At 36.0% G+C, this 15,355-nt stretch overlaps 1 protein-coding gene across 1 annotated transcript in view; it reads right to left on the bottom strand.

Annotated features, from left to right (window-relative positions):
• LOC125281624 (ankyrin repeat domain-containing protein 26-like) overlaps positions 1-15,355 on the bottom strand; it is a 564,334-nt gene that overhangs the window by 281,552 nt on the left and 267,427 nt on the right. The window contains exons 44-47 of the mRNA XM_057304707.1: positions 14,828-14,910; positions 12,611-13,714; positions 9,686-9,837; positions 327-360 (exon numbers count right to left, since the gene is read on the bottom strand). Coding sequence (XP_057160690.1) covers positions 327-360; positions 9,686-9,837; positions 12,611-13,714; positions 14,828-14,910 — 1,373 coding nt within the window. The remainder of the gene's footprint in view (positions 1-326; positions 361-9,685; positions 9,838-12,610; positions 13,715-14,827; positions 14,911-15,355) is intronic.

The following is a 15,355-nucleotide window of genomic DNA, read 5'->3' on the forward strand; positions in this document are numbered from 1 at the left end:
TTTCAAAATGTCCCCCAAATATTTATAAAATATACTAAGTGTAGAGAGATGATAAATACCCATCTTCTTATAAAAGCAAAAACATAGGTACTTTTTTAAAGAACTGATTTTTCTCAAAACAACCTTTATCAATAACTAGTGTTTCTGAATAACATTTTCACAACAAATAGAAATTCCTCTATTTTGTCACTATACCTTCCCTAAAGTAATTTTTTACCATGGAATAATATTTCTGATAAATATTATTTATCAAAATAATACAATAAAGTAAAAATTAAAAAATTAATAAATGAAATAAAATTATATATATATATATTTTTTTTTACCACTTTCTTTTCCTTAGATGTTTTCTTTGCAGGTCTGAAAAAAAAAAAAACCAATGCTTTTCAGGCAAACATTAAATACTTAAAATACAAAGAATATCTAAATCATATCTAAACATATTATTAATAATATTAACAAAACATTAAGATCAAATTGACAAAGAGCAAGGGAAAATCATAATGTTACTTACATTATTTGATACAAAGAAATATACCACACTTTTTTGTTAGCATTTTCAATAAAAACAAGCTTTTACTGGCTCTAAAACCTATTTGCAGGGTTCAAACTAAATTCTTATATGAAAGAAACCCTTTCTTAATAATCATGATAGTAGTGTTTTGAGGATTTACTGTGCAGCTACTATGCATTATTATGAACACTTCACTACGTCTCTAGGTATTTTAAGCCTCACAACAATCTTATAAACGTAGGTAATTATATTAGGTATTTTACACAGGAAGAAAAGGAGGCACAGAAATAAGGAACTTCCCCAAGCCCATACAGCTGGTCAGGAGTAGACCCAGAATTCAAATCCAGGATATCTGCCTTCAAAGCATGTGTTTTACAATATGTGGTGAGAGTAATATTTAAGTGTTTCTAAGTAATATGATAGCAAATGAATCTATTATTATTCCATTCCTACCTCTAAGTATAAATAATAATTTCTGAATCTTACACATTTTTTTTAAATAAAAAGACGTCATACTAGGCGATATTTAAAATCTACTTTCAATAAACTAAAGATTTGCTTCTTCTAAAGAAGTTCATCAATGGGCATTCATTTATTCATTCAAATGTTTATTCACGAACACACACTTACTGAGCACACAATATGTGTCAATGACACTGTTGGTACAGGAACCACGGCTTTTGTAATTTGGAACTTTATCCAAAAGTAATAATCTATGATAGATTAATAGTTTATTTTGCAATTGTAAATAAATAAAAGCTTTCCCTTTTCCCCAGACCTAAGCAAACATTAACTTAATATAAACAGATACTTCAAAGTCCCTAACAAAATCATAGCTATTCATGATACTGTCAAAGACACCGAATATCTGAAATCATCAAGGAATGATTAGTTCTATTCAGAATGGCCTAAGTGTTTGCATATTTACTATTATATATATTTTTTTAAATCTATGAATGATAATATCTGCACATTCGATTATATGAGAATACTTCACTGTGGAACCAGTTCTGAATAAACAACTTCTTGCCCCAAAACTACATGAATAGGAGTACTAAGGACAATTACTATAATCTTTAAAAGATAATGTAATACAATCAATAAGCTTTCTAACATTTGGAAATGTCAACAAAATTAAATTAAATAACCATGTCTATCTCTATTGGATCATTTCCAGCAGCATACAAACATACTCTAAAAGCTCCCATCTTAAAATGAAAAAAGAAAGAAAATCCCCATGAATTCCACATTCTTTTTCAGTTGTCATCCATTTCTCTGTTACCTTTCCCCGTAAAAATTCTCTAAGGAGTGTTTATACTTATTCATTACAGTCCAGCTTCCATGGTGACTACTAACTGCTCCTTGTCAAAGTCACTTGTCCTCATCTTAACCTATCAAGCAGTGTGTCTGATATACTTGAGTATTTCTTGCCTTAGCCTGTACCGACACTACAGTGTTTTATTTCCTTAAAAAGTAATCACTGCTAGAATTCCTTCAGAGGGAAATAATTTACAGATTTTCCCTTCCTTCATCCTGATCCATTTCACTTAAAGGGCTGTCGTCATTCACTTGTAGTGGACAATAAGTCGGGGAGTCAAACTTCTCAAAGCGGGGTGTAATCAGAGATTCTTCTGATGTCCATTTTTCATTTTCATCTTTCCTTGCTTCCTTTATACTCAAACGAAGATCACTACTTTAAAAACTCCAGTTAAAGTAGCCATTAAAAAGCCATTTTTAAAAAAGATTTTATTTATTTATTTATTTATTTATTTGAGAGAGAGAGAGAGAGCATGAGCACAAGCAGGGGGAACGGCAGGCAGAGGGAGAAGCAGACTCCCCACCGAGCACAGAGCCTGACTTGGGGCTCAATCCCAGGACCCTGAGATCATGACCTGAGCTGAAGGCAGACACTTAATCTTAGACTGAGCTACCCAGGTGCCCCAAGCTAATGTATTCTAATAATGTTACCATAACGAATAAAAAAAACCAATTTTTTGTAAAATCCTGTTACCCGTCTCAATTCATTTATTTTTTTAAAGATTTATTTATTTATTTATTTGACAGAGAGAGAGAGAGAGACAGCCAGCGAGAGAAGGAACACAAGCAGGGGGAGTGGGAGAGGAAGAAGCAGGCTTCCCGTGGAGGAGCCTAATGCGGGGCTCGATATCACAACCCCGGGATCACGCCCTGAGCCGAAGGCAGAGGCTTAACGACTAAGCCACCCAGGCGCCCCATCAATTCATTTATTAATTCACAGAACAGTTATGAAGTCCAACCATTTATAAGGAAATATACATTCCTTGCTTCGAAGACAGATAAATATACAATTATAACACAACATCATTTGTGGGGACAAAACTACTATGGACCTCTTTGTAGGAGCTGTGGAATCAAGCACCATATACCAAGGGACCTAGAAAAAGTCTTGCCTACCATGCATCAGATAACAGGCACACTCACTACATTCCCAGCTGTGGAACTAGCAATAGCCCATAAATTGGCTTCAGCCCCTACCTCTCAGCTACATCTGGGAGCCCCTGGAAAACACTGTCTTAGATAATCACCCATGGATGAGAGAGGTTTTCTGGAAAACCAGATTTCCTGCAGAAAAGTTTCAGCACACCACCGGAGGAAAAAAAAAAGAAAAAAATCAGGTTTGGACACACTGGAAAGGTAATCATTAAAGACTACTTCAAATGCAAAGACAGCAATGCAAAACTTCAAAGAATATAAAAAGTCAAGGAAATATGATACCACCAAAGGATCACAATAATCTTCCAGTAATCGATCTCAAACACATGGAGATCTGCAATGTATATCTAAAAAAGAATTCAAAATGGCAGTTTTAAGGAAACTCAATGAGCTACAAGAAAATACAAAAAGCCAACTCAGGGGTGCCTGGGTGGCTCAGTCAGTTAAGCAGATTCTGCTTGTCCCTCTCCCTCTGCAACTCCCCCTTGCCCCGCTCACACACATGCTCTCTCCAAAATAAATAAATAAATAAATAAATAAATAAATAAATAAATAAAATCTTAAGAATAAAAAGCCAGTTCAATAAAATGAGAAGAACACTATATGAACAAAAGGAGAAGTTTAATAAAGACTTGGAAGGGCGCCTGGATGCCTCGGTCGGTTAAGTGTCTGACTCTTGGTTTCGGCTCAGGTCATAATCTCAGGGGCTTGGGATCCAGCCCCGGGTCTGCTAGAGATTCTCACTCCCTCTCTCTGTCCCTCCCCTGACTTGCTCTCTTTCCCGCTCTCTAATAAATAAATAAAATCTTTTTTTTTAAAAAGACCTGGAAATAGTAAAAAAGAACTAAACAAAAATTCTGAAGCTGAATAATATAGGGAAGGAAATGAAAAAAAAACAACAGAAACCACTGACAGGAAAATGGATCCCCCCAACATCTGTGAATTTACAATTTTCAAATTTTAACTTTCAAATGATCCAATCAGTGGAGAACAAAGAAAAACAGAATGAAAAAGAGTGAGAAAAGCCTACGTGATTATGGAATACCACTAAAAGAAACAATGTGTAAATTATTGCAGTTCCAGAAGGAGGAGAGAGGGGAAAAAAAGACATAAAGCTTCAAGAAGTCATGGGTGAGAACACTCAAACCTGGGGAAACATTTGGACATCTAAGTTTATGAAGCTCACACGTCACCAAACAAACTCAACTTAAAGAGATATTCTCCCAAACACATTATAATAAAACTGTCAAAAATCAAAACCAAAGAGAGAATCTTAAAAGCAGCAAGAGAAAAGAAGCTTGTCACCTACAAGTGAACCCTCATAAGGCTATTAGCAATTTCTCAGCAGAAACCTTACAGGCCAGGAGACAGAGGGATTACATATTCAAAATGCTGAGAGAAAAGAACTGCCAACCAAGAATACCATACTGAGCAAAATTATCCTTCAGAAATCAAATCAAATCAGTAAGTTTGATACACATTAATATAATGAAAAAAATTATATGATCATCTCAATATGTGCAGAACAAGCATTTGACAAAATTCAACATCTTTTCATGATAAACACTCTCAATACAGTGGGTACCAAAGTATCACAGCAGCAATGTCCACAAGAGCCAAACTGTGGAAGGAGCCGAGATGCCCTTCAACAGATGAATGGATAAAGACGATATGGTGTATATATATATAATGGGGTATTACTCAGCCATCAGAAAGGATGAAATCTTACCATTTGCATCGACGTGAATGGAACTGGAGGGGATTATGCTGAGTGAAATAAGTCAGTCAGGGAGAGGCAATTATCATATGGTTTCACTCATCTGTGGAATATAAGAAACAGCACAGAGGATCATAGGGGAAGCGAGGGAAAACTGAATGGAAAGAAATTAGAAGGGGAGACAAACCATGAGGGACTCTTAACTATGGGAAACAAACTGAGGGTTCCCGGAGGGGAGATGGGTGGGAAGATGGTGTGACTGGGTGACAGGCACTAGGGAGGGCACTTGTGATGAGCACTGGGTGTTGCATGCAAGTGATGAATCACTAAAGTCTACCCCTGAAACCAATAATACATGTTAACTAACTTGAATTTAAATAACATCTAAAAAACAAAAAAGAAACAAGTAATATCATGAAAAGGCAACCTACAGAATGAATGAAAATATTTGCAAGCCATGAATCTGAAAAATGGTTAATATCTAAAATATATAAGGAATTCATATAATCTGACAGCAAAAAACAAATAGCTCAATTAAAAACTGGGCCAAGCACCTTAACAGGCATCTTTCCTCAGAAGATATTCAAATGGCCAACGGTACCAAAAAAGGGGCTCAACATCACTATTCATCAGGGAAATGCAAATCAAACCACAATGATACACCCATCACCTCACACCTGTTAAAGTGGCTTTCATCAAAAAGACAAGAGATACCACTGGCAACGTTGTACAGAAAAGGGAATCCTTGTACACCATTATGGGACTGTAAACTGGTACAGCCGCTCGGCAAACCAGTGTGGAGGTTCCTCAAAAAACTAAAAATGGAACTATCATATGATCCAGTAATCCCATTTCTGGGAACGTATCTGACGAAAATGAAATCATTTCTCAAAGAGGTATCTGCACGCCTATGATTACTGCAGCATTATTTATAGTAGCCAAGACACGGAAACAACCTAAGTGTCCATCGATGGATCCGGGGATTTAAAAAATGTGGTATGTATTTACAAGGGAATATTTTTAGCCACAAAAAAGAGGGAAACCCTGCCATTTGTGACAACATAAATGAACCTGGAGGGAATTATGCAAAGTGAAATAAGTCACACAGAAAGACAGATACTGTATGATCTGACTTACAGTGGGATCTTCAAAAAAACAAATTTACAGACTGGTGGTGGGCCAAAGGGTACAAACTTCCTGTTATAGGACTACTAAGTTCTGAGGGTCTAAAGTACAGAATGCTGATTACAATTAACAATACTCTATGATACACTGGGAAGTTGCTAAGAGAGTTGCTAAAAAAGAAATGATAATTATGTGAGGTGACAGAGTTATTAACACTATTATCATTTTACAATATAAAAGTATATTAAATTAATACAGGTATACCTTACACTTACACAGTTATCTGTCAATTATACCTCAATAAATCTGGAGAAAATTCAAAAATACTCATATGCCATTATATACCACTCAAAAATTGCAATAACCTGATTAATTTTGTTTGAAAAGAAAATGATTTGGGGGTGCCTGGGTGGCTCGGTCGGTTAAGCCTCTGCCTTCAGCTCAGGTCATAATCTCCAGGGCCTGGGATCTAGCCCTGCATCAGGTTCCCTGCTGAGCTTCTCCCTCTCCCTTTGCCCCTCCCTCCTGCTCCTGCTCTCTCCTTCTCTCTCACAAATAAATAAAAAAATTTTTTTTAATTTTCTTAAAGAATATGATTTGGTAAGTTTTGTATACTTTCAGCCTACTATTTAATCCTAATATAAAAAGTTAGATTTACCAACAGAAAATTATAATTACCTTTTCACGGACTAAATGCATGCAAGAGAATATTATTAGCAAATAGCTACATAAATTTACAAAAAGACTGAAATTTCCCACAGGAGATTATCAATTTAGGAATTGAACATGAGCCCCTAAAAGCACTGAAAACACAAACAAAGCGAGCAATTATTGTTTTAAAACTGTTACACATATAACTCTCCTAGTTAAAATTTAACACCAAAAGGGGCGCCTGGGTGGCACAGCGGTTAAGCGTCTGCCTTCAGCTCAGGGCGTGATCCTGGCGTTAGGGGATCGAGCCCCACATCAGGCTCCTCCGCTATGAGCCTGCTTCTTCCTCTCCCACTCCCCCTGCTTGTGTTCCCTCTCTCGCTGGCTGTCTCTATCTCTGTCGAATAAATAAACAAAAAATCTTAAAAAAAAAAATTTAACACCAAAAAAGAAGGATCTTCCTGAAAGCAATTATTGAACAATTCTTCTTGACCCAAATTTCAACAAGAAATCTATAATTACAGAATATGAAATCGCTTTCATTTTGAACACAGCTGATAGAAACAACTTTTAAATAGAAAACATCTAGTCAGTCACCTCAAACTTAGGGTGGGGGGGGACACAACTATGAAGCCATGGTAACAAGAAGCCACCACAACCAGTTTTAAATGTGTGTAATTGATCAATGCCCGCTGGCCTCACTCAACCAAGCAATGTCAGCTCCTCCCTTCTAAAAGAAAGCCTAAAGAGGGGACAAAATCCCTCCGATACACATGCCTTGAGTGCCAACCAATCGACCAGTCTCACCCAAATTACCATGGTGTTTCAGTTGATGACAAGCCCGTTAATTCTCTGGAAGTCCCCCAAACCTTAAACTCTACTCTTCCCAAACCCTGTATAAGAATAGCGGACTGCTCTGTCAGAAAAGACTGTAAGCGATCAGCAGAGCTCTCTTACTAGTAGGCAATAAATTCCAACTTCATCTTTTTATTTCGGATATTGAAGGCTCATAATCCTCTGGCAAGAATTTTTAAAGCCGTATAATAATTTACCACCATATTTCATTTTCCTTAATAAAATATAAATGAAGTTTGCTATTCCTTTGATCCATTTTATCATGATTAAAACTAACATAAATACCAGTAAAAAAATAAGTAGCAAGTAACCACAGTATTGGGCCCCCCAAATTTAAAAAATTGCATATAACTGGCAGGTTAAATTGTCAGAACGGACCCCTGTCAAACTTTCTTTTTGTTTAAGGGAGAATTAGTATCATGTTAAAAACAATACATGGAGGTGAAACGCCATTCACTCAATAAACATTTATTGAATAGAACTACATATGCTAGAACGTTTTCTAGGCACGACAGGTGAAATAAAATGACATCTGAGAAATTACGTCTAGATTTATTAAAGTGAAAATCAGTGGTAACCTTTCAAAAATCAGTTCTGGAGTAGTGGGAGTGAAAACTGCTAGAGACAATTCCAGAGCAAATGGGAGGGAAATCAGGATCAGTGAGTGTACACGGCTCTTTTAAGGACATCATAGCTAAGTGGAATGATCATAGATAATTTTTCTTTTTAGTTTAGTTCAATCCTTACACAATGATGATGTAGTATTTTTGTAACAGTTTGAAGTTTTTAAAATTACATACATGTAGCATTAAGTGTTTCTTAAAAAAATGACAGACCAGGGGATGCCTGGGTGGCTCAGTCGGTTAAGTCTCTGACTCTTGATTTTGGATCAGGTCATGATCTCAGGGTTTTGGGATCGAGCCCCGCATGGGGCTGGGCTCTCAGTGCCAAGTCTGCTTGTCCCTCTCCCCCTGCTCTCTCTCTCTCTGATATAAATCAATAAAATCTTAAAAAAAAACAACCGCAGGCCAAGCCATTAAATAATTCACAAAATTATACATCCAAAAGACTCCTTAAAAATTTTCTAGATATGTATTATATAACCCGATTGTCATTTTTTCTCATGCTTAGAAAGACCACAGAAAAACTGTTGAGTTTCAACAGCAGTGTTTCATGCTTGATAAAAATCATCTAACTCTAGGATATCGTCTACTATTCAAAATAATTAGTCATATTAAACTTGTATAAGAGAAGTAAAAGGAGTTTGGAATGCAGAAAATATTCCTATTTTGTAAACTAAATTTTTATCAATTATAAAATACGAAGTCACTGTTGAAAAATCTGGTGTGGTGCATGTAGAAATATATTCTCTTTAAAAGGGAAGGATAACAGCATGCATGCAAGGAACCTTAAAAAGAAGATTCACTGCATTAGCAACATCTTGGCTTACAGCACAGGGGTCATCAAATCAAATGTTTACATAGAATATGGGACAAATCGCTGTATGGAATCTCTTGGTAATATTCAGATCAATCCGAGGGCCCAACATTTGATCACTCCTGCATTAGGAACCAAAACCAAAAACCTAGTAACTAGCAATTTTGTTGGTAATTATGTTAGAGCACCAGTGTAGCAGGTAACTTCCTCTTGCAACTCAGCAGATAGTAACAGTATTCTAAGATTTGCATAAGACATGACATGAAGCCAAACACTTTAAATATACTTTGTTAAACAATCAGTACACTGTAGACCTAAATTCATTTTTTCAAATGGTCACATACTATTTTGTCTTATACGGGAGAAAATTGATGGCTATTTAGACTAGCTCCAACTTTTTGATATGAGAATGCCATAATACATATCCTTAACATATCTGTCATATTTTATACATATAATAATGTATAATAAATGTCCTTAGAATGTATGTGTGTATGTGTGTGTGTGTGTGTGTGTGTGTGTGTGTGTGTGTTTACACAAGTCATGTTTTCCTATAGGATCTAGTCCTGGCAATGAAGCCGTTGGGATAAAGGGACAGCATATTTGAAATTTTTGAAACACACTGCTAAATCACCCTGCAGGAAGGATTTACCAATTTCATCTAACAGCAGTGTATAAGAATGCCTTTTCCCTCACATCTGCTAATTTTGGTTATTATTTTTTTAATAAAATATTTATCACTATGACTGCAAAAAATGGTATCTCATTATTTGCATTTTTCTGATTAGCACCCAGGATGGAATCGCCTTACTAAAAATATAAAAAGTTGTTAATCATGAATGTTAGCTCCAACTAGAATTTGTTTCCTAGGAAAATAGTAATTACCTACTATTTACATATTGCTATAGGCTTACCCATCAGAATCTTCATCTTCCATAATAGGACATAGGTGGTTATCAGTTTTTCCACTCGCTCTTTGTTGAATTAGTCCAGGAGCAGCAGCGGCATATATGCTTTCTGATACTGCCAATTTATCACTTTCGTGCCTCTTCCTTTCTTCAACCATCTTTAAAAGAAGTTTGATACTAAGGATAATTGTTACTACTTTACTCATTAAAAAGAACTTTTTCATTAATTATAAATTTTTTAAAGATTTTATTTATCTATTTGTCAGAGAGAGAGACAGAGCACAAACAGGGGGAGGTGCAGGCAGAGGGAGAAGCAGGCTCCCTGCTGAGCAAGGAGCCCGATGCAGGACCCAGTCCCAGGACCCTGGGATCATGACCTGAGCCAAAGGCAGATGCTTAACCGACTGAGCCACCCAGGCATCCCAGAACTTTTTTTCATTAATTCATTCGACTCCTCGTTTGTCATAATTGTAATCGATAAAAATATTTTGTGTTTAACTTTATCATTACCAGTAATTGCAATTTTTATAAATTCTGCTTCATTTCTATTTGAATAAAAACAGCGTAATTGGGACATGTGGGTGGCTCAGTTAAGCATCTGCCTTCTGCTCAGGTCATAGGGATCGAGTCCAGAGTCCAGCAGCCAGCTCCTTGCTCAGCTGGGAGCCAGCTTCTCCCTCTGCCACCACCACCCCCTGCTTGTGCACTCTCTCTCGCTCGCTCTCTCTCTGACAAATAAATAAAATCTTTAAAAAATAAATAAATAAAATTTAAAAATGGAAACAGCAGAATTTTCCAAAATTTTAAAAAGGGCTTTCTACATTTTGTATTCATATCCACACTTTGATACCTAACATTCCCCACCCCACCCCACCTGACCAGCAGATACAAAGAAATAAAAAGACAAAGACACAAGATTTGTCATCTTCTGTCTTTACCACCTGGATTTTGCATAAACAGCCAGATTTAAAGGATGTGACATTGTAGCGCTCCAGGCACAAATAAGAAGCTTTCCTCTTTCTGCACTGAGCTATTCTTTCCCCAACTGCCTTTTACAATTCTTTTCTCATTTGGATCCTAGGGTTATCAAAAATTGACAGTGTTCATTAAAATATATGAACCAAAGGTCACCACAACACAAAAAGAACAGAGCGAAACTGATGTTAGTGTAGAATTTTGGGAAATGAGTCATGCTCCCCAAATTCCACATTCAATAACCATAACACTTTTTAGCTAGAGGGTATAAAAGTAACTATCACCTTCAATCCCATTTTCTGCTGATAATGGGAGTAAAACCATAAAAGGTTCAATGATTTGGCCAAAGTTCCTGAAGTGGCATTGCCTAGCATTTTATGGCACCAAAAGAGATGATACAATTCCTTAATGCTGAATCAGGTAAGTTATCAAATTCATTAAATTAATCAGATATATTAAAAGTGTGACCTTGACACAGTAAGTTAATACCTTAACTGGGGACGAGGTGCTTTGCTACTTTTTCTTTTAAAGGAGGCGATCTTGAGATTTTTGTCTATTTGTAAAATTCAATTCACCTCAAAAGTCAGTTTTCTCCCTTCAAGTGAAATACTGAAGATTTGCTGAAGGTTTATGCTACTACCTACATTATAAAAATCATACACATCAAATGTACCATACTTTATTAAACACAATACGAAGGTTTGACTCAACAGAAACATGTGAGAATGGTGATTAAAAAAAAAAATGTGGAGGGGGTGCCTGGGTGGCTCAGTCAGGTGGGTCTCTGACTCTTGATTTTGGCTTGGGTCATGATCTCGGAGTCGTGGGATGGAGCCCCACATTAGGCTCTGTGATCAGTGGGGTGTCTGCTTTTCTCCCTCTCTCTCTCTCCCTTTGCCCCTCGCCCTGCTCATGCTCTCTCTCTAAATAAATGAATCAATCCTTAAAAATAATTCTGTTTAAAAATAAAGGGAAAAAAGTGATGAAATACAAATATTTGTTTTTAAAAATATCTCAAAGTGGTCGTGTTGGAATTCTAAGTTCCAAGAGTGAGTAAAGCAGAGAACATTGCACATACTGAAACGATAAATAGAAGCAATAGATTGGTTTAGCTCAAATATTTGTTTATATCCTTTCTCTTAGTCATTGCTTCTTTCCCATTTTATTGTTTATGGAAATGCAACTTATATTTAAGCCAACAGATAAAAATAAAAACCCCAGAGATGGGGCACCTGGGTGGCTCAGCAGTTAAGAGTCTGCCTTGGGCTCAGGTCATGACCCCAGGGGCGTGGGATCGAGGCCCACATCAGGCTCCCTGCTCAGCAGAGTCTGCTTCTCCCTTTCTCTCTCCATCTGCCTCTCCCTCTGCTCATGCTCATAACATGCTTTCTCTCCCTCTCAAATAAATAAATAAATAAATCTTTTAAAAAAACACGCTAGAGATTATTATATGTTTTTTAAAGATTTATCATTTTAGAGAGAGAGAGCATGAGCAGGAGGGGCAGAGGGAGAAGGAGAGAGAAACTAAAGCAGACTCCACACTGAGCGCAGAGCCCAACGCGGGGCTTGATCTCACAACCCTGAGATCACGACCCACGCCAAAACCAAGAGTCAGATGCTCAACTGTGCCACCCAGGCACCTCAAGATAACTGCATTTTTTAAGCCATTTTCTTTACCGTTAGTTTGGTTCATGAGGTCACACGGTACCTAGCTAAATTAGTTTCCCAGTTCATACGCCACTTGGGAGACTGACAGAGAAACTTAAGGAAAAGAAATCATAAGAATGCTTCCTGCACTCCTATCATTTACATAGCAGAAATAATCTATTTCCAAACACAATTACATATTTAGACAACCCATCTTATACACAAAGTTTTTTCATAAGTGGAAAATCAAAATGGCTCAGATAATGATAAAGAGAAAAAACAAGACAACAGCAGTAAAGTGAACTCTACCTCTTTTTGAAGTTGAACGTTCTCATTTTCCAATGACACGAATTCTACCAGTAACAGGCCCATCTCATTCACACACTTTAGTATATCTGGCTGTAATCCTTCACTTCGAAAGACTTCTGATGTTCTGTAACTACATGATGGAGAAGAACTCACATGTTCTAATTCAGGTTCCATGCTTCTATAGTTATTAGTACTGTCGTTATCTGCATTTAGTGGCTTCTGAAAGGAGTCTTTTGTTTTCTTGTAAGTGTTTGTAACAGCAGAAATATTGTGCCTTTTCATTTGAACCATTTGTCTCATTTCATGGAAGCACGCAAGCCAAAAATCAAAAAGCCTTCTTAGATCACTAGACGGAGGTATACATCCAACGTCTAATTTACAATTAGTGCTATTTTGGTTCATATTTGCTGACATTCCCATATCAAATTCTTGGTCCTCTTTCACTTCAAACGTAACGAGTGGGTTCCTTACGTTTTTATTTTCTGTATCACTATTAAAACTCTCATTTTTGTTAAAAACGTGCTCAATGTCTAGTGTACCATTTTCACAGTCTGATTTATTTCCACTGGATGAAATATTAGAAGATGACTGGCAAGCATATGCCAAGGACCCAGAGTTTGGACGAGAAAGAATGACCTTTTTGACACTAGGCTCTTTTTGTTCAGGAAATGCCTGAAATACTACAGGGACAGGCACTGCAAATGCATCTTTTTTCTCACAACCAAGTCTATCATTTGTTAAATGAGAAGGTATTTCCTTTAAGTTTGCTCCTTCTTTAAAGTTACCATGTCGTGATTCTTCTTTAGGATAAGTAGTAATTTTGTCTTTTTTACAAATTGCACCAAATTTCCGCTTTAACTTACTGGTGATGAGTTTTACATTAGTTTTCCACTCTAATTTGCCTTTTCTGTTCCACATTTTCTCATCCTTTTGCACAGAAGGATGTACTGAATATACAGATAGATCATCCTCTCTACCACATTTCTTATTCATTTCTGGTTCTTGAGCCATTTTTTGTAGATGCAAAAGTGGAATGTTACCTTGATGGATCTGATTTTCAGATGTCTTTTCTGCCAGGATACATGTTTGTAAAATAACTTTATCCTTATGTAATCAAGTATGGACAAAGAAAAATTAGAAAACAATTAAAATTTAACTGTTAAATTTCTTAAGCTATGTTAGGCTGCTCCTAAGTCACTGGATTGTCACCAAGAAGTGAGAAATAACTCACCCTAGCCTAAGACAGAAGAAAAACATAAATCCATAAACTTCATTTTGTCAGTTTTTTGGAACTAAACAATTCATTACATGTTACAGCTACCAAAAAAGGAATTAGATGATTTCTAATGCTACAAACTTAAAACACTTTATCTCACCATACCTTAAATAGTGAGCCCCTACAGTGCATGTGAGGATATTTTTTGAAGATTAATAACTAGAGAATAGGCAAACGTTAAATTATTAGAAGCCAAAATCAATTAACAGCAATCAGAAAGAAAACCAAATTCCTAAATTTTAATTCAAATTCTATACTATGATAGTGTTATACGTCACTATACATTATCTGCTTGTATCCAGCTCTAATATATTGTAATGCCCACTGAGTGGATACAAAAAATTTAATAAGACTCACTGATTTCCTATGCTGAAATGAAATAACTGAAAAAGTTATTATTACTCAAGCACAAAGGTCCGATCCTGGAAGGAATGACTCTACAATAGGCAATTGTGTTGATTTTATGACCCCACTCTCTGAAGTCAACTACACAGAGATCACAAGGCAAAATAAATCTTTAATCTGGGCATTAGTGACTGGCAGTACACAACTGCACATTTTGAACCACTGAGAATAATTACTCCTACATGAATCTAAGTCAGCAGTCATTATTGTCACACTGCTCATAATTTAACTACTTACACAGATGATTCAATATTTGATGTTACCTTCTTTATCATGTAAAAATTACAAAAATGCAAGCAAACAATATTCATGAATTTTTTTTGTCTCAATTCCAAGGATAAAGTTTAGCTGTAAGTTACTACAAATTCTAACAATATTTTAAGTTTTGTAACTTGTAAAATTTTAGAAAAACTAAATATTAAATTATAATCTGTTGACTTCAATATGTCCGTTCAAAAGATAATTTCGTTTGAGCTAGGTTACATTATTAAAGCAGGGAAAACCATATAAAATCAGAAATCTAAATTTTTACATACCTGCAGGTGGTTATTTTCACTTTCACCCTGTCTTTCTTGCTCTTCTTCTGATGTCATTTCTAAGTTTCGTTCTGCTGACAAGTCTATATATTTAGTAAAAATGGACTACTTTTAGCATGGTTAGATAAAAGTTATAACCTTCATAAAAATAGAAAATAACATTTTATCGATTACGAGTTTAAATTACACTCTTTAGCTGAATATTTACTTGAAGAAATACTTTTCATTATTGAAAACTTCAACAAACCATTTGGGAAATCGTAAATGTCACCAGGTTAAAGGCATACAAACATCTCAAAGATTCATTCACAAATTCATCCACCTAACATCCATGAACAAAACAACCAGAAACAAAATTTGAAAAGGCAGCAGAAACATATAAAATCTCAACAGACTATTCTTCACCTTATAACAGTACCTCTGAAACAACACCCTAAGCTTCAACTACATTATTCGTGGTTTCCAAAATTACTAGTACTTTTGATGCCACTATCAGTGTACAACCTTCCCACGGGTGTATGTGCCTGA

Source organism: Ursus arctos, unplaced genomic scaffold (assembly GCF_023065955.2).
Source record: "Ursus arctos isolate Adak ecotype North America unplaced genomic scaffold, UrsArc2.0 scaffold_30, whole genome shotgun sequence".
Classification (NCBI taxonomy): domain Eukaryota; kingdom Metazoa; phylum Chordata; class Mammalia; order Carnivora; family Ursidae; genus Ursus; species Ursus arctos.